This window comes from Varroa destructor, unplaced genomic scaffold, assembly GCF_002443255.2.
Source record: "Varroa destructor unplaced genomic scaffold, Vdes_3.0 BEIS01000003.1, whole genome shotgun sequence".
NCBI lineage: Eukaryota > Metazoa > Arthropoda > Arachnida > Mesostigmata > Varroidae > Varroa > Varroa destructor.
The window spans coordinates 12,936,492-12,961,838 of NW_019211456.1; the positions used below are offsets into that span (position 1 = coordinate 12,936,492).

At 40.1% G+C, this 25,347-nt stretch overlaps 3 protein-coding genes and 1 long non-coding RNA gene across 5 annotated transcripts in view; 2 read left to right on the top strand and 2 right to left on the bottom strand.

Annotated features, from left to right (window-relative positions):
• Positions 1-906: 906 nt before the first annotated feature.
• Stt3A (catalytic subunit 3A of the oligosaccharyltransferase complex) lies at positions 907-4,557 on the bottom strand. Its single transcript, XM_022795433.2, has 2 exons — positions 2,982-4,557; positions 907-2,753 (listed from the first exon to the last, which is right to left on the bottom strand). The coding sequence occupies exons 1-2, from the start codon at positions 4,360-4,362 to the stop codon at positions 1,975-1,977; spliced, it is 2,160 nt and encodes a 719-aa protein (XP_022651168.1). The 5' UTR covers positions 4,363-4,557; the 3' UTR covers positions 907-1,974.
• Positions 4,558-4,662: 105 nt separating this feature from the next.
• On the top strand, positions 4,663-8,669 carry LOC111246211 (esterase OVCA2-like). Its single transcript, XM_022795448.2, has 5 exons — positions 4,663-5,021; positions 5,766-6,028; positions 6,776-6,855; positions 7,143-7,322; positions 8,045-8,669. Exons 2-5 carry the CDS (start codon positions 5,809-5,811, stop codon positions 8,192-8,194), a joined length of 630 nt encoding a protein of 209 aa, XP_022651183.1. The 5' UTR covers positions 4,663-5,021; positions 5,766-5,808; the 3' UTR covers positions 8,195-8,669.
• A 7-nt stretch (positions 8,670-8,676) lies between these two features.
• On the bottom strand, positions 8,677-15,239 carry LOC147756542 (uncharacterized). The gene is made up of 3 exons (XR_015324608.1): positions 15,020-15,239; positions 14,515-14,573; positions 8,677-9,011 (listed from the first exon to the last, which is right to left on the bottom strand). It is a non-coding gene; the product is annotated as an uncharacterized LOC147756542 (long non-coding RNA).
• A 2,136-nt stretch (positions 15,240-17,375) lies between these two features.
• The window catches only part of LOC111248405 (glutamate receptor ionotropic, kainate 2-like), a 315,895-nt gene continuing 307,923 nt past the window's right edge, over positions 17,376-25,347 (top strand). For both annotated transcript variants that reach the window (XM_086985510.1, XM_022800707.2), the window contains exon 1: positions 17,376-20,760. The gene's annotated coding sequence lies outside the window, so the exon portion shown is untranslated. The remainder of the gene's footprint in view (positions 20,761-25,347) is intronic.

A 25,347-nucleotide genomic window follows, 5' to 3' on the forward strand; every position in this document is an offset into this window, starting at 1 on the left:
GCCTAGTTGGTAAGCTAATTTGTGTTAGACCTTCTTCTATCCCATCGAAAGTTACGCTAGTTTGCGCAAAGATGCAAATTCTGTTGTTGTTCCCTTAAAACTTTTAAAATCTGGAGTTATTAGTATGCAAACGATAGCTTAACATTGGGGTTTGAAGCTTCGCCAACTAGATAGTCGTAATACGTGATAGACAATGTGTCTACCAACTTCAGACTATATCTGATTAGGGTTCGGGTTAATGCTTTCGTGAAGGCCTTTATGGGTTACCTAACGACGAACAAAGAATGAAGATAATAAGTGGCTCTTTATAATAATTTTATAGAGAAACCTATGAAAGTTTTTGATCATACAATGTATCTACATACGATCCTATAAAATATGATAAATTTATATTGTATTTATTTATATCAAAAAGTGAATTGTATTTTCTGCAAATATTTAAACGATAGATGAAAAAAAAGCATAATTTATAAGATAATGCCATTTTTCGAGGCACGCGGTGTAAATATATACAATGTGCTTTAATGAGCTAGTTCGCAGTCCAGCGAAGTTTTGCTGCCGTTCCATTTTTTTACTTTGGCTGCCTCGCCGTGGACTCTTAATTGATATGGCTAGAGGAGCCAGAAAGGCGCGTTTTCGGGTAGTGTAATGCCACAGTACATATTATTGACCCTAGGGTGTACTAAAATTGTTTATGAATTCTGTTACTTCCATTTGTGCACCCATGAAACGCACGTACCTAAACATAGCAGAGACTCATAAGTCTCCCAGCCACGACTGAGCCAATAGCTTTTTACTCAACGAGAATTTGGTTGCCTGCCTTTATTCATTATGAAATGTAAGTTTCAAAGCGACTCACATCAAAATATCATACGAGTCAATTATCTAGGAATATAACAATGCCTGTTTTTGTTTGTCTTTGGTTGGCAAATTTATTAAATTATACCTTCACCCTCGTTCTTCGTTTCGTATTGCTGCCTTCGACATTTGTAACGCCCCCGACAGCATTCCTCTTATCTACATACTTATTTAATATCTATATTTATAATCACTTTATTATTCATAATCATTCATTCCATTTTTTCCATCCTGGCTACACATCGAATTCATCCTTGATTTAGTTTTCTTTGTTAATTTAGAACTGAAACGTTCAGGTAACACGAATAATTAAAGTTAGTAGCTGACTATTCAACACCGTAGTTATTCGCATAGTTTACTGGATCATGATTGTATGATTACTGGACCACGCAAGAAAAGGGAGAGAGGGCACCTCTCTCCCTTTTCTTGCTTACCGAATGTACAAGGCAATAAAAATATAATTTTCGACTTATGATACATTTGTTCAGTGTTCATAAATATTAACTGGCTTAGCTGATGGTATTCCTAGTCTCGATGACGCGGTTGATGTTTGCCAGCACTAAAAATTCAAAGAAGATCGCGTAATATAAAACTGTCCTGGTATTTCCTCTGCTAGACATTAATGTTCATTTACGCAAGTTTCTTCACGTCGTGATTAATACCGATCGCTCGTTCTGACGACTGAAAGTGTACTTCATTAAGAAATTAAAAAGTCAACTTTGTTCAGCTTCGTACAGTGGCATTTGTGTCTAGAATAGTTTTCTATACAATGTAAAAAACATTCATTTTTAACTTCATGCTTGTCCAATACGAGTTGTACGTCATTTTAATAGAGCTTGTTTGCCCGCCTTTGAACAACAAAAATACACGACGATGAACGATAAACACACGTAATTACTTGACAGCGACATTTGTTTTACTCGGTGTCAGAAAGATCTTTATTCGACTCCTTTAAGAGAACTAACAGAAATATTATCACAAAAGCTTGCTACAAGTTTATATTTCAACGACTTAATACAATTTACAAGATGCCCTTTCATAAGCCCTAACGCGAGGTTTTAGTATGTCACGTTTAACTGACTTCAGTTCGTAACGATATACTCAACGACATCAGCGCTACATTACACCCCGATTAGGTAGATCTTTGACCTTGTAGATCCTGACAAGCCAGTGCTCAGTCGTGTACGCTTCTTCAAGCACCTCAAGTTCAAAATCTTTGTTTCCGATCTCGGCATTTCTAACCCGGTCATATCCGGCCGGCTTTCCTCCCTCAGTGTACGCCGAGCCGAATCGATAGTAGCATAACTTGTACATGAGGCAATTGAGAAGTGTTGGCGAGCCATCCTTATCGACGCGGAATTCGCCTGATGGTGTGTAGTAGTCTTGTTCTTTGATATGGCGACCCTTCTCCGTCGACCCACCAATGCGAACCATCCAAAGAAATTTGTTGATGTCGTCAGAGCTATAACCTGAGAGACCGCCGAAAATTACAAGAACATAGTCGACATCAAGTTCACGCATAATTTCGTATGCCGTCCTTTCGTCTGAAGCCATTGCCTGGCCAACGCGTGAAATGTGGGTATTATTCCATGTATTGTTGTCAACTAGAATAGTCCGATTAGCCATAGCTGTTATCTGATAACCGTAATCCCACCACGACATTACTTTGGAGTTTTCGGGCGTATTTTGCCTCAGCCAGTAGTAAGCTTCACGGAAGTCGTCGAAGATAATCCGCGAACCATCGTGAGCTCGGGCCGAGAGCACTATAGATGGACTCGAGTATGCCTCTGATGTTACCCACGTGCAGTGAAGAGCATAGGAGATCATGAAGACAGCCATGATAATGATGAACGCTTGGCCGATCTTCTCCTTCGGTAGAGGGCTTGGTCCTTCCACTGGAAGGAGATTTTAAAATGCAAGGCATAAATCAAAGAATGGCATTAGATTTTGCTTTAAAGAACTAGATTAGGGAGCTAGTATCACTAATGGGCTTAAATTTAAAGATATAAAATTTGCAATTTGTGAATATTTACAATCAAAGACAATGATTGTTATAAGTAAAATGAAAAAAAATAGTGAAATGTGTTATATGAAGTCTCTATAAGAAGTATATGTAAACTTACTTTTCTTAGTTTTCTTGTCTGTCTTATTGCACATGAGCTTAGTGTAATTGACGAGCATGTTGGACATGCCTATCCCGCCAAGAATGCACATGACCGGTGCCAATACCAGCATGAGTCGAACCATCACTCCAGCAAAATAGATCGATGTCACTCCATAGAGAATGATAAATATATTTGCATCTGTAATTTTCTTGAAGCAAAAGTACATTCCAACAGGAAACAGGAAACAGAGCAGTTGAAGATCGAAATAGAAGGATGACCATGCTGTTGGCTGGTGCTCAGACACTGAGGCGATAATTGGGATGTTGTTTTTTGCGTATGAGGGGTCCAGCAGCGAGTAGAACCGTCCAGTCCACGGCGCGATTTTGCCCAGCGCCGTCGCTATGACAATCCCTGTTCCTGTAGTAGCCATCGCAACGAGAACTACGGCACGGAAGAGCACCTCAAAATGCTCTTTGGACAGCTTTGACTGTAGATATTCGTGGAAAGCGTAAAGTTGACAAAGACCAAACACGCCTAGGGCGGCCATGTGCTCTGATGATTGTACCGGCTGAAAACCGACAAATGGTATTTGCATCGACAAAAGTGTCCCGAGGCAGTATACAATGGAGTATGCCGTGTAGATTCGGTGGCTAAAGCGCCCGGTTAGCATGAGCGTCAGCACATGAAGTGGAATTAGGTTGATGAGGAAGACGTAGCCCCCCCACGAAGAAACCATGTAAAAATAGGCGAGAGCGCACGCCGACGAAACAAGAACAGATCCGGTTTTCACTGACTTCACCCATAAGTAGTACGTTAATAGCATACAGAATATTGCAATTCCCTCGTTATCATATGAGCCCGCCACCGACCGCGAAATATAGCCCGGAACAATCGAGATCATTGCGGCGGCAACCAATCCACTACCACTGTCAGCAAGTTCTTTCGTTAACAGATACGTCACGAGCGTCGTGAGCGACGAAAACGCTGGCGCCAGAAACACGCATACGTTTCGCACATCGACGGTGATGTTCAACGCGTTAAGCACATAGTAGATAGCCGCTGATGTGACCATCAGACCGGGATAGATGGTACCCCCAATGATGCGCCCCAGGGGGTACCAAGCCCGGTCGTCGAACCAATTGTGGAAAGCGTAGAAGCCATTATCCGAAAGGAACTGCGTTGTTCGATAATTAAAGTATGGATCAAATTCGTGAATAACACTTTCAAATCGTAGTACGCTGAATAATCGACATGAGAATGACAATATACATGCCGTGGATAGTATCAACAACTTGAGCATAGTCTCCTGTTTGTCGGGATTCATACGCGCCCACCATGAGTGACGTTTGTACTCGAGCGGGCCGATTACAATTGGACTGCCGTTTGATAGCACACCCATTTTTCGTGGATGGCGTTGCCCAGGATGCAACAGCAGCTCTCAATGAAGGGAAGACCACCCACCAAAGCTTCGTGCAACACTGACAGATCGGGCGAATTGCCGCCTGCCAACAAAGCGCAGCACGCCCGTGTTAAATTAACTCAAAGCTCCACTCGCTCGATGGGAGGGAGAGAGATCAGCCGGACCGTACGTTACATGTTGACAAAACAATCGAACGCGAACCGCAACCGACAGCGGAACACAGACACCGCTAGACTGAACAATAAAGGGTTGGAACTTACCGATCGAAGCAGTCATTATGTGACTTTTTTGAAAAAATCGGCCCACAATTTCGCAAATAAACGAAATTACATGGCTCACTTTATTAAAGCTTTAAATCTCGATTTAGATTGCGCGAATGAGCGATACGGCGTAGGCAGAGCTGTTTGTAGGGCACGAGCAGGCTGCCGGTAACCACTAACCCATGAGGAGCTGCAGCGCCATCTCATAGCTGGTCAAGTGCCCCACACAGGATGGAGCGAAAATTAAAAATATTTGTAGCTTGGTGTCGAAGAAGATACTGTGTGTAAACACGCGTTTCTGTGTTGACCATAATGATGTTGAAAAATAATCATTATTACGCTTGATGTTGGGCAAGAATAGACCGGATACTAAATAGCGTAAGAACATAATTTGACATATCTTAATTTCAGCTTTAAACTAAATACAGCAAGCTGCAGATCGACAGTTCAAATTCTGAAATTATCGCGCACATTTTATATTTTCTAGACCTTATGATACCTACAAAATTTACTTCGAATAAAATATTCTGCAGAAACATGTAACGTCTTTATTAACCCAACAACGTTCTATTTAACCCAACTTCCCTAAAGTCAATAAAAGTTGTTACTTTTTCCAAAATACCCTTCCGGTTAGATAAGATTATATGACAATTAATGTGAAGTAGTTGTAATTCGTATCATAGTATGAGTTCGGTACATTTCTTTGACCAATGAAAATCAACCAGAAGCAGTGGCCGAGCCATGATTGAGTGCGGTGCTTGTTATTTTTATAGTTTAACGGGGAAAACTGAACATTTGACATATTTTAATAAGAATTTTTTTTATTTTAAAAAGATAGAGGCGCAACAACCTTTTTGGATGAATAAGTAAAGCTGAACTGAGACAACTTTGCCTTTGGAAAAACTTTTATGAAATATAGAAATAGGCTAGTGCTGATTATCTGGGGACTTTGACTGCATTTTGTAGACGCCGTACGGATATATTTAGCAGCAATTTTATCTGGCATAAGATATTTTTAAAACGGAATGCACGGGTCTTTTCGATCTTTTGAATTTTATTTACCACTTTATTCACTACAACGCTTTACAAAACCCTACAAGGTAATTGCCTTCTTGTTTGTAGTTGGGAATTTATTTAGGCCACTTAAATCAAACGTACTTTCTCGATGTCGGGACAGAAGTTGCGTATCTTAGCTTTGCATGGATATCAGCAAGATGCTGCTAGCTTCCGCTCGAAATGTGGAGCTTTTCGACAGAAAACCAAATCTCTTGCTGACTACGTGATTATAGATGCTCCATTGATCATTGATGGAGACTCTAAGAAACGAGGCTGGCTATACGAAAATGTAGAAGCTTCCGCGTCAGATTCGCCTGAAGATCCAACAGGTACACTTGGAGGACTCATTATGTACTATGTATCGAAATCACTAATTCTTATTGATCAGAAATCAATGCGTATACATTGCACAATGCCCTCAGGAGTTATCGATATTACAAGATGCTGCGTTAGCTCCAGCGTATCTAACTAATTTCGCAGAACAGTAGTTCGCATCATGAGCGCCTGTCATAAGTCTGTTAAGGGTAGTACTTGTGGAACGTAATACAAAAAAATGTATTTAATAGACGTGTAACGTAATGGGGAATCGAATACGCGACTTGTTGTCTATCCAGGCTATATACATGGCTTTTATATATATCCTCTGAGACACTATGCCGACGATCACTGCTATTTCGTGCGAACTATTGGCAGAAGTGGAGCACGTATTAACAATCAAACTGTCAGTATTATTATTATTCTATATAATTATGTCTATAATCAATTAAATTATATATCAATTAAATTTCGGTTTGTTGCCAGGTGTTTATCGAGCTTAAAAACTTAAAAATGGAACGTTTTTATGTTAAAAGTGTCCTGTAAAATAACAAATACCTCCATTCGTTATGTCTAGGTATTTCGAAGCCAGACACAACAATATAGTTATTGAGCATAGCTGTGTCTAGATTTATTTAAAAGCACTGTCATGAGTAATTAGCTAAATATGATGGTATATCTTTGCATTCACGCCAGTTAAACTTGTTCCAGCTCAACTTATTTTCAATTTTGTTTGTGTGTTCTCTTTTACTTGTCTTTAGGCTTGCAAAGCTCGTTAGATGCTATAGGTGATGCTGTCGTGAAAGAGGGCCCATTTGACGGAATTTTCGCCTTCTCCCAGGTTAGATATGTTTTAGCTCAAATTTTTTTAAAATCTGCTTAGTTTAGGTCAAATTGAGTTACACAAGAGATTTGAATTACGTTCGTTGGCACAGGCAACAGCCGACCTTCTCTGCGTATATCCCTTGACATCTGCTAAGCACCCAACATTTTATTTTAATTCTACTTAACTCTAATAACGCCGGATCGGAATATGCTCGTAATAAATAATTACTCAATGTTTCTATTCTAATACGCCTGAGATTCGGTATTATAATGTTCCAATGATTTGATCGCGCTTGTTTCCAGGGAGCTTCCTTAGCATGTCTTCTTCTACATTTTCTTGAAAAACCTCATCCCACGTATAAACTGAACCCTCGGGTCAACTTTAGGTTTATTGTGTGCGTTTGCGGTGTCGAACCACGAAGTCATCAAGTTGCCACGCCAATAGAAATTCCAAGCCTTCATCTTATTGGAAAAACGGATCAGGTTTGTTAGTACGTAAAAACTATTTCGTTGAGTAGGTAGAGTAGGCCTATTGAAACGTTGTTTTTATTTAATGTTTAATTACCATTTTTCTGAATATCAGTGCTGAAACTTTTGATGATTGTCCGTTTTTGTATTGTGCATAAAATTTGAAAGCAACTGAAACGATCCTGTTGAGAGCAAATGCTGCAGAACTTCCATAAGCTGTATACTTAGGCATCTAAACAAGTGGTATGCACTATATTTCGTAAGCGAAATTACCGAATGTCGCATTTCAGTAACAGCTTAGAGCAGTTCCCGAAATAGTACGTGAGAAGCGTGTGAATTTAGTTTGTGGAACATATTGATACCATCAGGACCAATGGCTTAATAAAATTTAAGAAATCAATTGACAAAATGTCTAGCACATGGTGAAATTTACATTAATGAGATGATAATAACTTTAAATTATATGTCGATAGCCATTTTAGATTGCGGAGAACTAATTATACTTCTATCGCTTCTTAGAAGTAGCTATTTTCGTAATATAGATTATACCTAATTATTGCTTTTTGTGAAATTAAGATATTTACAAAATGTATGAAATCATGTACCCTTTAACTGTTCGGAACCATTTATTCTGTAATAAAAGACAAATATTAGTTTATACAAAAGACCTGGGTTCATATGAATTTACATAACACTTGAAATTCAAGTCAATCTGAACATTTCGCAATTTATTACAGGTAATATCTCCGGAAAGGGCCCGCGCATTTAGTCGATTATTCAAAAATCCAGAGATCTTCGAATATGATGGTGGACACCATGTCCCAGCGTCAGGTGAAACAGGAAATATTATCAGGAAGTTTCTCACGAACTTTTTGACTGCCAAATAGCTAATGCAGGCATAAAGTCACGCACATGGTCATATGTCCAAGCAGAAATTGCGTAACGACCATATGGACCTTTGTGCCGTATGGTCATTACGAAGACCCACAAACAGATAAAATTATTTAAACATTACTGTCTTAGTAGCTGAAGCGCAGAAGATCATGCTGGAAAAGCATCTCTTAAATGCTGTACTGTAAAAAAACCTATTCAATTGCATCAATATCGTTGTGTATTTTGCATAGAGCTGTGATTCTTTTTCTGTGTCCAGGTTGTCTTTTATAATTACCTATGTTTTGGTAAACGCGTAGCTCAGGAATCTATTTTTCATGAATTGCCGGGCAATGAGAGGGATTTATTTAAAAGTCAAAGGTAACCGAAGTCGAACTCAAAGAGGTTCGTTTGTCGCACATAGACTATCTTCTTCGTAAATTAATAAACGGATTATTAAAAATATGTTATAATAAAAGATTATTAAAAATATATTATGTTTTTAATGGCTATTCTATTTTTTCAAGGCTTTTGGACTGAGTCCAGTCAAAATGTGCATACATTCACTGATCAGCAGGATCATTTCATCATAGACATACTTGTTTGTCACAAATAGTGAAGTTTAACAGGGTCTGACAGCTTCGGGTGCAGGTCTAGTAACCTAATAAGTGCAGCAAACAGCTACACTTAATAGGTTACTAGTCATCAAATTCATTGCAGATCGACGAACTCAGATCCCGGGAGAGGCTATCGTGGTACTCCTTCCTACGATAATAATAGAATTATACTTCCACAGAATGGCTGATCCCATGTCCTCAAACGTATAGAAGTTCTCTAAAAAAAAAAAGAGGCTGTTGATAAGAACAGCACTACGTAATGTAAACTTATATCCTATTTTGCCTGCAAAGATCACTATAATTAAGCTTTATACGCAACTAATTAGAAACATTAAGTTGCAATTTCAGTACCTTTTATGGTCCTTACTCTAAAACTGTGATCTATTCTGTGATATAAACTACATCGCAGAATGTTCACAGCCCGCCTTAAGAATTTTTTGAATCTTATCAATCTACCTGTGGAAAAGCAACATGACCTTCGCAACCAGAGGCTTCCGATGACTGCATCCGCAATTTTACTAAACAAAATTCAGAACCATATACGTTCTCTATTATTCTGTGTTCGTTAATTTCGAAGTCACATTTGCGACTTTACTATGGAAGCCCTTATTAGAAAGGTTAAGCTTTGGTAAGGTGCCAGGTGAAGTCCTCGAGATACATCTTCATATACTGAAAGAAGTCAGTCATTTATCGCTTACCAATCTCATCATTCCAGCTTTTCCGTGGTCTCAACGTTGACTACCAAGTCACGGACATTGAGATCACTTAATCGACGTTTAGAGCTTGGAAAAGCTAGGGCGATGAAATTTTGCAAAATCTTATCTTGTGGACAGGCAGGATGTTTGCCTACGTATAAAATCGAACACATTGCTTATCTTTGTTAGTTGAAAATTAAGCTAATTATGATAGAATGCATAGCCATCCAGGATACAAAGTTCAAAAGAGATTTCTCGCCCCCTCACAATATGCTTGATCCCCAAAAGGCTTTGTTTAACGACTGTAATTGTCGTATTTAACCTTAATATGAATCCTACGGTATCATATTGCGTCTCAGCAAAGTAACCCCAGCCCATACCAAAGAAAGTAATTCAAGCTAATCCGTTAATGGGCGCCTGCTAGGGGGTTCACGAAACACTGTGTGGTACACGTGTCACGCTTCTACGTTGTTCACTGAAAATCTACTGCAGAACGATCGTTCAGTAGCGTCAGCGCCCTGTTGCAAGAGCGAACGTCAACATAGAGAACATCGGCCCGACGTTTTTTAACGCACCCCGAGGCCTATAAAGGACAGGTGGACAATTTAATCCCATGAAAACACCACATTGATTATCACGATTTGTGCAGCTTTTACCAAAAACTGCGAGTCCGCAGGGGGTACTACGAAGTGGGTGACGCTAGCTTATCTATAAACTATATGGGAGTCCTCAGATTAGCATTTGAAACGTCCATACGCCTCGCCTCTGAGCCACCTTGTTTAATATACTTTATATTCATGTACACCTATATGTTAAATAATAATTGTCCGAATTATACTCATGCGGAGAAAATGTGTAAGTCTCAGGGTTTGAGTTTTCTGAAAAAATAATTACAAGCAAAACACTTTATTAGGCCAAGCGAGCCTGGTGCTAGTTGTTTCTCGATTCGTTACAAACACTGAGTAGCATGCCATTACCATTCGTCGAACAAAAATTGCTCTGTCCAAAAATTGATTTCCTTAAATTTCACGCTCTGCACGAAATGGGAGTAGGTACTAGTGATTATACAATATGATTATTATTATGAAATTCAAGTGTTCAGTAGCGTTGCTACACATACAAAACGAGGTTTTATACTTTTTTCGTCTGACCCTTTTTTCATGCACACATTGGATATAAATTGTTTTGCGGCGAAGCAGCTATTCACTCTTCATGATTCTATAACGAAATGATATTAAATTATATATATTAGTTCATTATGATACTTGAATGTATACTTAACAGAAGCTTATCGATAAGCTTAAGCCAACAGGAGAAAAGAATTACGCAGAAAAGCCATAACTGTTGAGTTTATGCAGAATATGGTGTAAAATACCTACATTATAGTATCGGCAACGTTGAGCTTTTTGCTATTAACTTAGTGATTCTGGCCAAGTCTTTTGCTCTAACATCATTCGGAAACTCGAGAGTTGAAAAAGGACCAGCTTACTTTAATGGTACCTTTGCTGAAATGACATGCGCGTCATTCCAATGTGTAGTTAGGGGCCTGGCTGACAGAATCATGTTTATAGTCTAATTAACCCTTGATTCGTTTATGGGCGCTAACCTTGCAAACTATATCAGTACACTATATTTAGGGAACGTAGTTGAGGAGCTGACTAGGTACTGGAGACGATTATTTAGCTAGTGAATTGATAACAAATTTTCTAGTTTCGTTTGTTCTAAGCAGACGAAGCCAGATAAAGGCTATACTATTCTCTTGATTCTTCCACCTGACACACGCACTGATTGGTCCGGCGCAGTGCATCACCTGGACCAGCTCCCTCTTGAAGGAAACACATCGTAATATCGGTTGCTGAAATCAAGCCTATATATCGAGCTAACGAAAAACTTGTATGCATCTGTTGTTGTTGTTTTATGAATGCAGGATGAAGTTATGCTGATATAAGCTTTAACGTCCAATTTTGATTCAGTATAGCTTTGTACAGTTGTGAGAAGAAGGTTCTATTAAATTTCGATTTACAAGACACAGTCTACCACCCGATATTAATCTATATAACAACTTTGGAGAACAGTGGCACGGTAACTGCGAGTATTGAACAGCCATGCCACTTTAACGGAGTTTAAACAAAAGTTTCCGCGCTGCTCCTTCTCAGAAAGTCTTCAACAGCGAATGACGCTTTCGCACAACAATCCAGGCAAAATGAAACCAGAATTTTTACATAGAGTTGGGTAGAAGTAACGTTTTTATTGAATTGCTTAAACGGTCTGCAAGTAAAGAAGGTACGCCGACGCATAAAGGAAATGTCGACCCTCTATATGATAATTCATTAGAAATTACTGTCAGCGACCCGTGTCCAACTTACTGTATCATGTAAGTGGTTAACAGAAGACAAGCAAATGTCAGCCTAAAGCGTCTTCGATACCGCGTATCATCAATATAACATATACTCATTCATACCCGTTGTTAGGCAAATTCAATATAGGTGAAAGGTTACTTATTAAGAACATATCACCAAGCAAAAAATGAATATATCCAGAGATGCCTTCCTTTTTTTTTTTAACTACAATGTTATAACAGTTTTAAAATCTGCTCAGATCTCTAATTTCCATTGGTCTTTTACGCCTAAGGGTGATCCCATAAATTCAAACAATACACAGTGGAAACGTACAATGTTATGACTACAAGGATTAAGAAGGTATACTTTTTTTAAGCAGCTACGGCTCAAATAGATAATAATTTTACCTCAGGGATTTTGCATTTCTGGAAATGCGCAGTTTGAAAACGATTAGCCAAGGTTACTTTTTGCCGATGCATTATATAATCGAAGTAATAGAAAAGTACTATCTTTAACCGGTTAATGAAACTACCGTAAAAATCCGTCAATGTCATTTTATCAGCATTCAGACAATTAGGGATGAACGAGCTGGCTAAATTACCTCCAATATTTAATAAAGGGGTGAGACCCAAGCTATTCTAATATCGAGCGAATACCTTAAACACATTTATATAGGACCATTTTAGGCACTAGTGTGCATGCTCATTAGTTAGGAATAAATAGTATAATTATTTTGAACATTTTATATACGGTTAAGAGATGAAAAATGGAAATCTTAATATAAACAAATTGATTGGAATTGAAGAATATTTAAAAGCTCGAGAACTGTTTTGAAACAAGCTAATCATTTCTAATATTAGGACAACGGTACCCCATAACTTTTTTCTGGCTCCAATATATAATGGTAGCGGCAAAACTGAATAATATGATTGTTTTCTGCACAATACCCACGATCTTAAAGAAATGCCATATTCGCTAATAATTTGAGGCTACAACCGTCAAAAAAGACACAATAGACCAATGTGCGTCTGACGTCTCGTACACGTCGTCATCCGCGTAGTACAGTTTGACCCGTATCTTTATACCATTCACTGTAATTTTCCGTAGTGTCTTTGGCAGCTTTTGGGCAGCCATTTATCTACCGTTCGCGTTCACATATGTAAATTCTCTGTCTACGGCCTTTCGAAGTGTATCGATATTATTTGCTCACCAGTTGTCACTTTGGTCGGGAGATTAAGCGGTTTGAAGCCAACGTTCAAGATTCCTTTGCCCAATCTACGAAGTGATTGAGGCACGGCTGTGGGTGTGTTCAAATGGGTACTTTGGACTGCCGTGCGAACGGTCGATGTATCTCTCGGGGAATTTAAGATTGCAGGTCTGCATTTATTGTTTTATTTTTGGCGAGCATGTCATAGTAGCAAATGCCCGTTACGTTTATTGCAAGTGCCACCATCACCGTACGTTTAAACATTGCCATCTATTTCAACTTTTATACAAAGCAACGCCATTTCCTTGCCTGGTGCCTCTTCGACTGGCGGTAAAGATTGAACCATGGCGACTGCATGCTCCGTGGGGCGGGGGGGGCTGTTAATTACAGCTTCGCAAACTAAACGTGGAATACATCACACGCATATCCAATTGACTTAACTATATTTCACTGGAAATTTTTCATTCAGTTGATGTATTTTCTGTGTTTGGGTTATGATTCAATAACATGTCAAATCCCAGCTTTGGCTGACAGTTCCCTCAACTTAGACTTTAAAATCTGCTTTTGTGGGAAGCCTACTCCATTGCGTCAATACATTTTTGTTTTTTGAGTCCTCACATCTGATTTTTTTCTTCCTTGGCCTTCAACATTCCCCGGTTTTCACCATTTATGTGCTCTTTGCACTTAAGGCCTGTCTGCCTAATCTCTTCACCAATTTTCGATGAATTTCCACAACGCTGTGGTCTTCAGGGACAAAAAATGAATACTAGATGTTGATTTTCGTGACTACTAGCTGTTTGTCGTTTTGAACTGATTCATTTTAAAGTAAGTTCAGCAGGTTTTATGCACAAATTCCTAGAATACTGCTAGAATTATTCGCTAGTCGGGTTCTGTTTGTTAACGGCATGTACTTCAAAAGTTACTCATTTTGTATTTAACCGACTGGGCTGTTTAATAATTATCAGGTTTTCTTCTTTATGTTTAGAATTTAGGTTAAATATTTGTCCGAAGCAAAAGTGAAAGGAGTCATTGCTAAGTTGACGATTAATGACATAACATGTTCAACTTCTAATTGCTGGTGGGAACTCACTTAGTTTTTTAAAAGTACTTCATAAAGACAAATAACATTTGACCACCGTAAAAAAGCACAGCAAAAAATTGGTGTAAGAAACGTTTCCAAACTATTCCATGAATTATTCGAACAGAACATTAATAATTTGGGTCACTGAAATATTAAGAAAGATAATTACGCCTATATATATATATATATATATATATATATATATATATTTTTTTTTTTTGGTTTGATATACAGACAAACAGATCAAACTACTTTTGCTGGCAGATATATCAAATAATATTCCAGTTTTGCTTCGCTGACTTGTACTGCGCGATACATTGTGTGGGCAGGTACAGAGAGACGTCTTACTTAGCTACTGTGATAATTAGTATAATAGGTCGGATCAGAAATGAATTTACTTGTTTTGATCGAGGCTTTGGCACGTGGGCCGTTGCACGTGTTGTTCGTCTGGTGACTGCTGTAAACACGCAACATGAAGAACATTACGCTAGCAGTTCGTATATGAACGAAGAGCTTTTGGCAGGTACAGGTATTCAGTAACATTCCAATCTTAGGAAATAGCACGCTGACTTCATATTTCCTGGATTATAAAGGAAGACTCGATAAAACCTTCTAATCTTTCAGAACTATGACGGCGATGATCACTCGATAGAAGCCAAGGAGAATTACCTGAGGAGATCTCCCGTCACTGGACTGCTACTAACTATGCATAATCCGACGGTTAGCGTTTTTTGGCACAATTAGAATAAACGTTATTGTTACATCAACGTTACGTCGTTACCGGAAAAATAGTATGTGCCTGAATGCTGTGTTTCTCTACATTAGTTTCTCTTGCTAAAACGTCGTCGTTTGACCATCTCTATATGAATTTTATATAGAATGATTTTGAAAAACAATACCGACCAAGAAACCATGTTGAGACGAGTGTAACGCAGGCGCTCAATGCAAACAGTAGCAAGCGAGATGGCCGTTTTGAATTGTAAGCAATTTACACAGTATTGTCTTCGGGCGCGCCTTTCAACCGATTTAAAAGGCGGCTGTCAACTGCTTTCAGGCCGTTTACTCCCTTTGCCATTGAATAGTCACGTTTGTGTCTATAAAACTGAATCTGTGCGAAGGATTATCTCTTCGAGTAAGGACAACGATATGGATTTTAGAAATATAACGGATGAAAGCTCATAACAGTCGAACGCATCTGTTTAAGTCGTAAAATAACTCTCCGTGTTTCATTAGTTTCGTTGAGGCCATATGTTTGATAAACACATACAATGTTATTTCTATTTGTGATGGTCACGCAATCCTGTCAACAACTCAAAGATGCGACGCGGGCTAGCTATCATAATTTGTATTCAGGTTTATTTAATACCGTAGGGTTAATTAAATTACTGCAGCCATAACAACGCTGGCAAGAGTTTTCGATAATAGTAAAGGATCGACTATTTTTTACGATTGGTTCATGAGCGCTAATCGATGGAAGTACGAAGTAAGTCTGTATGTAAATAAGACATACAATGTACGTTGATTCAGTGTTGAACTTCTGCAGCCTCACAATCTATATACTCAAGTCGTTGGTAAAGATCCTGAGAGAATAATAACATGTGAAAACCACGGGTTTGTGCTCATTAATGTCTTTACATTTTGTCGCTGTATTTGTTCTTTGTGCGGAATAAAAGAGGGAATTAAGCACATCTCAACAACATAAGAAATCAAGAACGGCAAAATGTCTTTCTTCTCTAATGCGCGGTGGGTTGAAATTAACCATGATTTGAAAGACAAGATCAAGACAAACAGGACTCGATTACTCAGCCATTTTCTCAACAGGACCAGGACAAATCTCGAAGAAATCTCTTTACGCCGCCACGACGAAATATTTGAGTCAGCGCTTTACAAAATACTTCAAAGGGTTTGTGACCTAGTGAAGCGATTGGATACATTTTACCATTGCTGTATAATAAGTTATTTCACACTCATTTGCTTAACGTATAGTGCTGCACGATTATGAGGCATCGCAAAATCCCGCGGGTGTTTTTGAATATCGGATCAAATCTATTCATTTCGCTTTATCTAAACCGAGTCTGAATAGGCCATCCGCACTATTGATAATCTGCTTCGTATGCAGCTAAATTAAGCTTCTTCTTCCAAACTGTTGAACATCAGAGATTAACGCTATCTTTACAGTTATTAACGTATAAAAATGTTACGCAGTTATTCAAAAAATCCGTAGACGAAGTTTATTTTGAAGAACCAGTTGCCACATCAACAGGTGTACACGACACACGGCGTGTTTTGGGTTGTATTTGGAAAGGTAGGAATATCTGCTTGCTTAGGTTTTAGGGGACACAACTGTTTAATTCACATTAAACTAAAGATAACGATATTTATTTTAAGAGCTGGTTTATGTTTGGACACGAATTACATTTTAGATTTTTACTAGGGAAGAATTAGAGTTTCATAAATGGAGTTGTAGATCCTGTTATCAAATGTTTGGGACATTCAGACACGATATTATATCTCAAAAACAAATTATTATTGAATAAAAGTAAGTATTGCTTGACGTCTATCAAGTTTATTTGAAATCATGAATAAGCAATCCAGTCTTCCTACTTCCTACAACCTAGGTCTTGTTGTCTTGTGTATAATATCTATTTTAGCAATTTTTTTCTACTGGCAATGTTTTTGCAACTCCATGTTGGTATATGTTCAGAGTTTAGAGGCCCCCAGTACCATCTTGGCACACTTCCACTTGGCAATTGTTCTTCCAGAGCACTTGACCGAAAGTGTCTAACGAGCATACAGAATCGACGGCGTATATATCACTACGAAACAGGACAATAAATCTACCTCAGTCCCAGACTCCATCGTTCTATCGTCAACAGCAAATCGAAACACCAGCGTAACACATGTGTAACACGATTTTCGAAACGGCGTTTGGATTTAGCCTTTCCATCTAGATCTACCCTGGGGAACGTACGTCGTGGGTGTGTATGTGTATAAAAGGGACGCAGACCAGACAGTGGGGTAAGCAAACGGTGTTGTACGTAGAAAACCAAATGTGGCTGCCTTCCTCGCTTCCTTGCCAGCTATATTTAGGGGCGTGTTCAACTCGGATGAAGACTCCGCTTTAGTGCTCTACGAAGCTGTTGAGATGCCTCCTAGATGGCGCTGCTGCAGGGGCTCGAATCCGCGCGCCAGCGACGATCAAACCGGGACAAAAGGGGCTAGAGAAACGGACCTCGGCATCTTCCACGCCAGATGCGGGCAGGCCGTCGTGAGGGCGAAAGCTCCAGCGTGAAGTAAGAGTTCAAACTCCGCGCGCCGAGCCACGCATGCCGAAAGTTTATCAGCTATAAATGTACACCAACTATTCCATTCAGCTCAACTATCACAGGTCCGCCATCGCTGCTATTGTACTAACTGTACCACCATTGTATCGTTGTAAGTCTCCATGTTTCGAGTTTTACGTCCGGTATCGCCATTAGGCATATCGTTATAAATCTAGGATAAGCCAAGCGACCGACCGTCTCTTTTAAGCGGTCTAATCAATTTCAACAGCGCGTCATGGTATCTTTAGTAGCGCAAAATCGCTCAAATTTCTGTGCTGTGGTTTTTCTCTAGTCAACTTTCGGGAAGATTTTCGGAGGAAGAACAAACGAAATAGAAGAGTGAAGATTGAACAAATTGAGTTCTTGTTTCTCTCAACAAAGGAAAAAGGATAAATCTAGGGTGGAAAAACAAAATAATCCGCCATAACGTCACTGAATTATGTCCGTGTGTTATGTATGTTTCATTGTTGCATTTACTATGGAGTGTTACTGTTAATTACTAACTTTTTGAGTTTTGACTCATTGAAATTTGTGTACATTCATAGTTTGTACCTGGATTACTCACTGTTAAATTGAAGTGGTGGGTCTGAACGAGCTCCGAGCTACGCGTGTAATGTGTTTCCGCCCCATGACAGCATGTAGGGCTCTTGATATGCAGCTTTTCATAGCACGACTATAAATAATTCCAATGGTACAAGCAAATCCTAACGACGCCGTGTGCGCTCCCAATGGTTTCAAAGATCCGGGTTCATTATCGTATCATTTAGGAAAATTACGATGGGGTGCTATTGAATGAACGGTAGCTGCTCGAGAAACAAACCTATACCAATATTGGTAAAGACGGATTTCTCACAGCAAGAATATCGTGTCCAGAACGGATACGTTTTTCCATGCAGATCAACACAAAGTTGTGTGTGAAAGTGAAAATTCAAGCAGCAGGAAGCAAAAATTGTGCATATATATACGTATATATATGTATATCTAATGAGAAAGTTGTAAATAACGAACAGATCTTCTCTCAAAGTCAACTCTACATAGTGTAACGTACATACGAAGATAGCTTCGGGAAACGGCAGACTGGCGAAAATCGGTATACGTGCGTAATCTGTAGCTGCACTTCGAATAGCGGAGGGAAAGAGAGACACATGGAGAAAGAAAGAACGTAGTTTATAAGAGCGGGTTGAAGCTCAAATCCTTAGTGCCAATCCCAGTTTCAGTTTTTGGATACCGCAAAAAAAGGGTTATCTTTTCGGTAGAGAGAAATTGAGCTAACCAGGCTGAGTGCCTTAAAGGCATCGCATACTAACACTAAATACAACGCACATTGGCATCGATTTTTCGAAGGGAGATGTACAGTGGCCCGTGAAAACAGCGGCAATAACTGCTAGCCCAACTCGATAAAGTATAACGAGGGCTCGTAACGACACGGAGTGAGATCATTCGCAAATGTGACAGTAATACCTGAGTCGGCTTCAGTAACAGCTTTGATAGGCGTCAAGTATTGCGCCTTGATGTTTGACGACCAGAAGGTGCTCAGTGGATCTTCGACATTTCTACTTCCTCATTATTTTTCCTTTTCAACAAGCACAATATAAGGCAGTACAGTGACGGTCACTCAAACCCCATAGGCCGTGTAGAATGTTTTGCGATAGGAAAAAAGAAAGCTAGGTTTAGTGAGTGCACTGCACAGCACTTAATTAAGACTGGATGCGTTGGCAATGCGAGGTTCATGAGTCTAAAGAGGTGGCAGCATTTATTCTCTGTTTATAAAACTATTTTGCTCTTTTACGGATAGAATCCTTTCGTCTACATGGCGAAAGCTATGATTATACTTAAAGGAAACGTCTGATTGAAACGCTCTTACGCTTCAGACCCGCTATTAATCAATGTCGCTTGTAGGCCCGTCGTGCTGAGTAGGTTCATTCCTCGCGTAAGTTATTTTAGCTTATTCGGGTTGTGCCTTTTGAACTAGTTACAATTCGAAAGCAGTTGATTGAGTCAATCGTCTGTAAATACTCTATTATCCTAATCAGCTTGACCGATATTGGAATACGCGCGCCAACCAATTGCCGAAGCGACTGGCGGCTTCGAAGTTCTGCGGCAGAACTTACTTTTTTCCGCTGGTCTATCCTTCTGTCTCTCGCTCTTTACCTATTTGTATTACTGCTATTAGTAGCTACTCCTGCAGACGGACGAAATCAACCGAGTAAAACCAACGAGCGTAAACACGTCAAGCAACATCTATTGCATGAAATTGAAAAGCACAGCGTGACTGTCCGGTCACGAAAAATCGTATGCGATAAAACAGGTCCAAAACGAGGACAAAGAGAAGCAGTGGAAGTGCTGCTATGCCATGAGATGAGCTAGTGCCAGAAACGCACCGCAAACAATTATGAACAATGACTTCTATGACAACTACTGTGATTATTACAAATACTACAAATACACCCGGGACGACGCCGTAGCTCCTTCTGACTACAGTTGACGCTTGCTGTCATATACTCCTGTTGATCGTACGACGATAACAGCTGCAGCAGCAGCAGCAGCAGCAGCAGCAACGATCATAGCCAACCAAACAACAACACGTCGCCGCGATATTTTATCAACTCTAGCCTGTCGTTACTGTTGCAATTAGAATCATATACAATAGGAACAGGTGCTTCCCTACGGCAATGGAGCAGTGGCTGCACATCGAAATTTCCCGCTATAATTATTATAGTTGGAGTTAAATTCCAACCGTGATGCTACTATCCCTGAAGCAAGCTGGCAATTAACCGACTATCGGAAAGTCTCCGTTTCTACAGTTGTCAGTAGGCCCAGCTGCTAAAGAACAACGAAGTATCAACTGGCCATGTCCCTTCTTCAGCTAGCGCGAATCAGTGAGAACACAACAGTTGAGAACGGACGTGATTGCGGAATAGTAAATATGTCTTTCATCCATAAAGTGCATGCGGAAAAGTGCGTCGCGCGTTAAAAAAGAAAGAAATTACGACTAGATCATAGTGTTATTGATCGGAGTGCGTGCTGAAGCAACTGAGGTATGTATGAATATGTTATGCCCCCCATCCTTGGAGTGAGTGTGAGTGACCTCGTGTGATAATTCCGCTATTACAATGACTAATTACCTCTTATTTAACTACTGCTAATATCGCTACTAGTTCTAACTGAGTATCGGTGAAAATCAATAACTATTAGCCATACTGTGCATTACACGGCAGCAAACACACAGGGAGAAATGGATCCTGCCATTGCAGGCTATTCAAGTGCACGCCAAGATGCTTAGAGCATCAATCCAATAGGACGCCATTTGATTTATGACAGGTACGTACATACACTACACAGTTGAACCCGTTGAACGGCGATCACAAGAACGAAGTTCTCTGTTTGTAGTCGCGTCTGCGTATCTAGGCATCGAGTGGCATATACCTGACAGTGACTAGGTGATTTTATCCTACCTTCAAACAACGACGCAATGTTAAGAAAACTAATCGGTCGAATCTGGCGCGAACTTGTGTGGCTTCTATAATTGAATTCCGCTGTTCTATTGGCATCATACACGGGTCCGCAAGCGGACTACAATAGGATTTTTCTCAGTAGCTGAATACAGTTAACGCTTACCATGCGTCCTTTTGCCGGCCAGAGTGTGTGTCCTTTGAGGGATGACAAATATATGCGCCAGGTTAGGCTGGCAAAGGAGTGTCAAATTCTTTTGTTCAGGTGGTAACGTGCTTTCGGTCAAGGCAGAACCAGAATAGCTTATTCGTAAACCTAGCATACTGTGTATCATTCGCGGCACTTCAATTAAGTTTAGTAGTAAATGTACTTCAGAGGAGGATCCGATATTCCTTTAAGGTGAAGTCAGATACAAGTACTTTACTAACTTACCTGTTAACTGTTATAAAGTAGCGTCGACTCACAAAAAGGTAAAGCGTTACAGCTGTTAGACGCGTCAAATATTTCTGCACACTCTATTGGGATGCATTTTGCTTTACTTCACTACACATAACATAGTTGGATTCGTGTTGCTGTTTTTCACGATTCAATGAAACGTCTATGAATATCTTGTCGAACAAGTGTTTACGAGAGAGAGAGAGGGAGAGAGAGAGAGAGGGAGAGAGAGAGAGAGAGAGAGAGAGAGAGAGAGAGAGAGAGAGAGAGAGAGAGAGGAGATCTGTGTACATCTAGTTAAGACGGTAAAATTTTTATCAAACCTTATCGAGCTTCGAATGTTTAAATCGGTCGTTACCGCTGTCATCGTTATCGTTAATCTGGCAGTAAACAAATAGTTATTTATTGCCTTTTGGTCTCACACTGACCTTTACTTCAATGCTAAACAAACTATCTATTTGTTCGCGTTCGTTGCGTTCGACGCGGAACTCGGAACTCTCAATGCACTGCCATCAGCCATAAATTGGTCGTACGTTTCTTCTACTAGGCTAAAGGCTTTTCAGCAAAACCTCATCGCCTGCCATTTAACTATGTTACGCAATTATTGCATATAAAACGTGAGTAACTCACGTTGTCCTTTTTTTTTTTATAAAAGGGAAGAAGCTTGGTGAGGGAGCACGAACAGGTTCCTTATTTACATCCTGTTGGTGAACGGGCATTTGAAAGGTAGAATTGAGAACATGGTTGACTATGTAGCATCAACATTATCTACTTGGGGAACCGATTCCATTGCGTCTTTTTAGATATTAATACACGCTAATGCTCTTAGCAGGAAATAGACTGAGCTGGCGTCCCGTGTATAGGACGCAACACTGTGCGAACAAGCAGTGTACATTAATTAAGCACCATTTGAAAGTTAATGATGCAACAAAACTAGGTATTTTTCTTTGCTGGCTTTAATTAATTAACCATGATACGGTTCCGTATGATACCTTTATGACTAAAACAACTGTGCTAAATGAGACGTTTCTCTTTAAAAACATATACGTTACATTGAATCAAAGGTATAGCAAGCGTACATTACACGCCCGTCATAACTTGTCGTAGAGTCGTCACAAAGCCTACACGAAACTTCAAGCCCACTCGATCATGAAGCAGAGTAGGTATTCTGTTTTCGTAGCCCTAATCGCCGTATCGATCGTCTGTCTCGCTGCTCTATTAGAGATCACCATTGCTTCTTTTCATAAATAATTACAAGGTCGTCCACAACGATACGCCCATTGCCGTCGCCTGGCTCCGACAGCGTGTAATGGTACTCACATAATGCAAGCCCAAGTTCGTACTTCTCTAACGTTATTAATCAACGCAACCGATTCGAAACGGATAGCGCCAACGTTGGGGAATCTGTTGTGAATCAGGAATGATATGCGATTCCATTCTCTTTTAAACAACGACTCAGTTGGAAATTCTATATTTAATCGCTCCTTGTCAGGAATCACACGTGAGACAATCCGCTGGTCATAATAAGAACGTAAGTGCGTGCGTTTCTGCTACTGCTTCTGCCTTATTTCAACTTCGGCCATTCATTGCTTCGTGCCTTGGCGTCTCTAGGCGTGCAAGGAAGAGGGACACTGTGCCGACTGTACGCGGACCGATAACAAATCCGTGTCTCCTCTCCGTGTGTGTCGATATACGTGGGGCGCCATTGGGTCGCGTTGCAGTTCTGGCCGTATAATAACGTTATGAAACGTCTCCTGGCGCCATCAGATGTCATGGCGGGACATGAAAAGTCAATAAAGGGAGAGAGCGGCAAAGAGCGGACCAAAATGAGGCACGTATCGGCCAAAGCAAAATGGGGCATGTACGGGCGGGCAATGTATCGCTTCGGGATCGAGAGTCGTTGCGGGTTGACTCTTCGAGTTCCAACTCGCAATCGACTTGCAAGATCGAGCGCCTGCTCAGCCCTGAGCCGAGACTGAAACGGAGTATCGACAAGGTTTTGTGGCGTCGAGCAATAGGCCGGTAATACCGTGGCAAATTTTTAGCAACAGCGACAAGGACACTAAATATACATACAACACAAAAAGCAGAAGCAGAATTAACCGCTGTCAGGGAGACAGATTACTAAACTTAGATAGGCAACCCGGAGGAAGATTGATGTTGTAGCGGACGGGCTGGTATCGCACATATTACAGGTATGGTCATAGGTACGGTGGTTTCTATGAATGATATTCCTATATATGTTCTTTATGTGGCCATCGCAGAATAGTTAGGTGTGCAGAAATATTCAGTTTTATGGGTGATAATATTCACCAGCGGCATAACATATGCTATCGCCATTTGTCTCTAGACTTCAGTATAAATATTGTTACCGCGAAAATTAAGTGGTTGTCGTCATAATTTCGGTATTCAACCAAGTACTGTTCATATATATATTGTGTGGTCGAAAATGTTTTGACGATTTTCGGTCCACGATTCGATCAGCCGTGAATCCTGCTTGGTTTCTAGGTGAGAAATTGTGGCAAATGAATTTTGCATCTTTCCGTTTAACACCATTGAGGGTGTTCTGCAGATACTGAGACAGACAATAATCTCATGGTGTAAATGTATTGAAATTTCCCCATAAGCTAGCTTCATATGGCCTGGCATCGTCACGGTGGAAGACGACACTCTTGCTGAACAATAGTTCCGATTATCCTTTTTCAGTGGCTTCTTGTGATATCGTTAGTTGTTAATAGTGGCGGTCTGGATTAGTTGTTTCGCCAGCCAGCTGTTTATAACACACAGTTAGTTACTTTCCGATCTCGACAAATGTATAGAGTCACCTCGTTCGAGCTTTACCATAAAATGTATTGCATTCCTTCTGACGTGTCCGCTCAACATCCGCAGTAACTTTTTTTCCCTAATTGGTCCGTAACAGAAGTGACGGAACCACGCTTAAGTCGTCCCGTCCGGTAACGCGTCTTCATTATAAGCAGTGCACTTTGTTTTGTGGACTTGGGCAGTACTGGTGCCTTTATCGTAATCAAGGGGTCTTAGAGTCCGAAAAATGTTATTTCAATCATTTTCGTACATTTCCCCCTGCCAGATCTCAGTAGCCAAATGGCACTAATGCCGAATGTCTTACACAATTAGCCTGTTGCTGTATGGGACTTTACAGCCACCCAGTTAGATAGACGCAGAAAAGTATCTGATGATGTCTGAAGAAGCAATTCGTAACTGGAAATAAAAAAAAAAGCAAAGATTTTTTCATAATAAAAAAAAAGTAAAATATATCGTATATATTATGCGCTAGGTGTTGGTGACGATTCAAATCGAGAGTGAAAATTTTCGCTTACGATTGGTCGTATTCGTTTAGAGCAGTTGACTTGGACGGCTAACGATGTACTTTCGACGGTTCACGAACACAAGTTGACGCAGTGATCAGTCATCGGAAACTTAATGACAACTATGACGGTCGGAAACTTAGTTTATCTGACAAGTATTTTACCTAACTCTGGCTAGAAAAAAAAAACTAGTAGTAGGATACACATATAGTTCAGTGCAAACATATATGGCAGTGTTGTTCAACCGATGGCGATAACAGTTCTGGCGGCGCTCATTATCAGTCTATGATTCAGCCTAAAATCTTCTCTGTTCGGTTAGCCGGATCATGCTGGCCGTAGCAGAATGACAGGCCAGGTATTAGTATATAGACTTGAAGGCGTATTGATTTGCCGCACTGTCTTAATCGTCGATTCACCAAGACATTAGAAGTGTTTGGTACCACCCAAACCTATGATTATTTTCCATTTCTGTAAATGGCATACGACGACATTTATTTGTCGAGTTGAAAAAAAATATCGTATAATGGCTCCCGCGATCTGGAATGACGGTCAACTCTGTCGATACGAGCCGACTGTTCGTGCATGCAGTGCCTGATGCGTTTAGGCCGTATTCAAAATCACTAACACTACAACCCTTTTTTGCCTCTTATTGTACCATTGTCCTTACTCGGCATCCGGCACGACCCCAGCTATC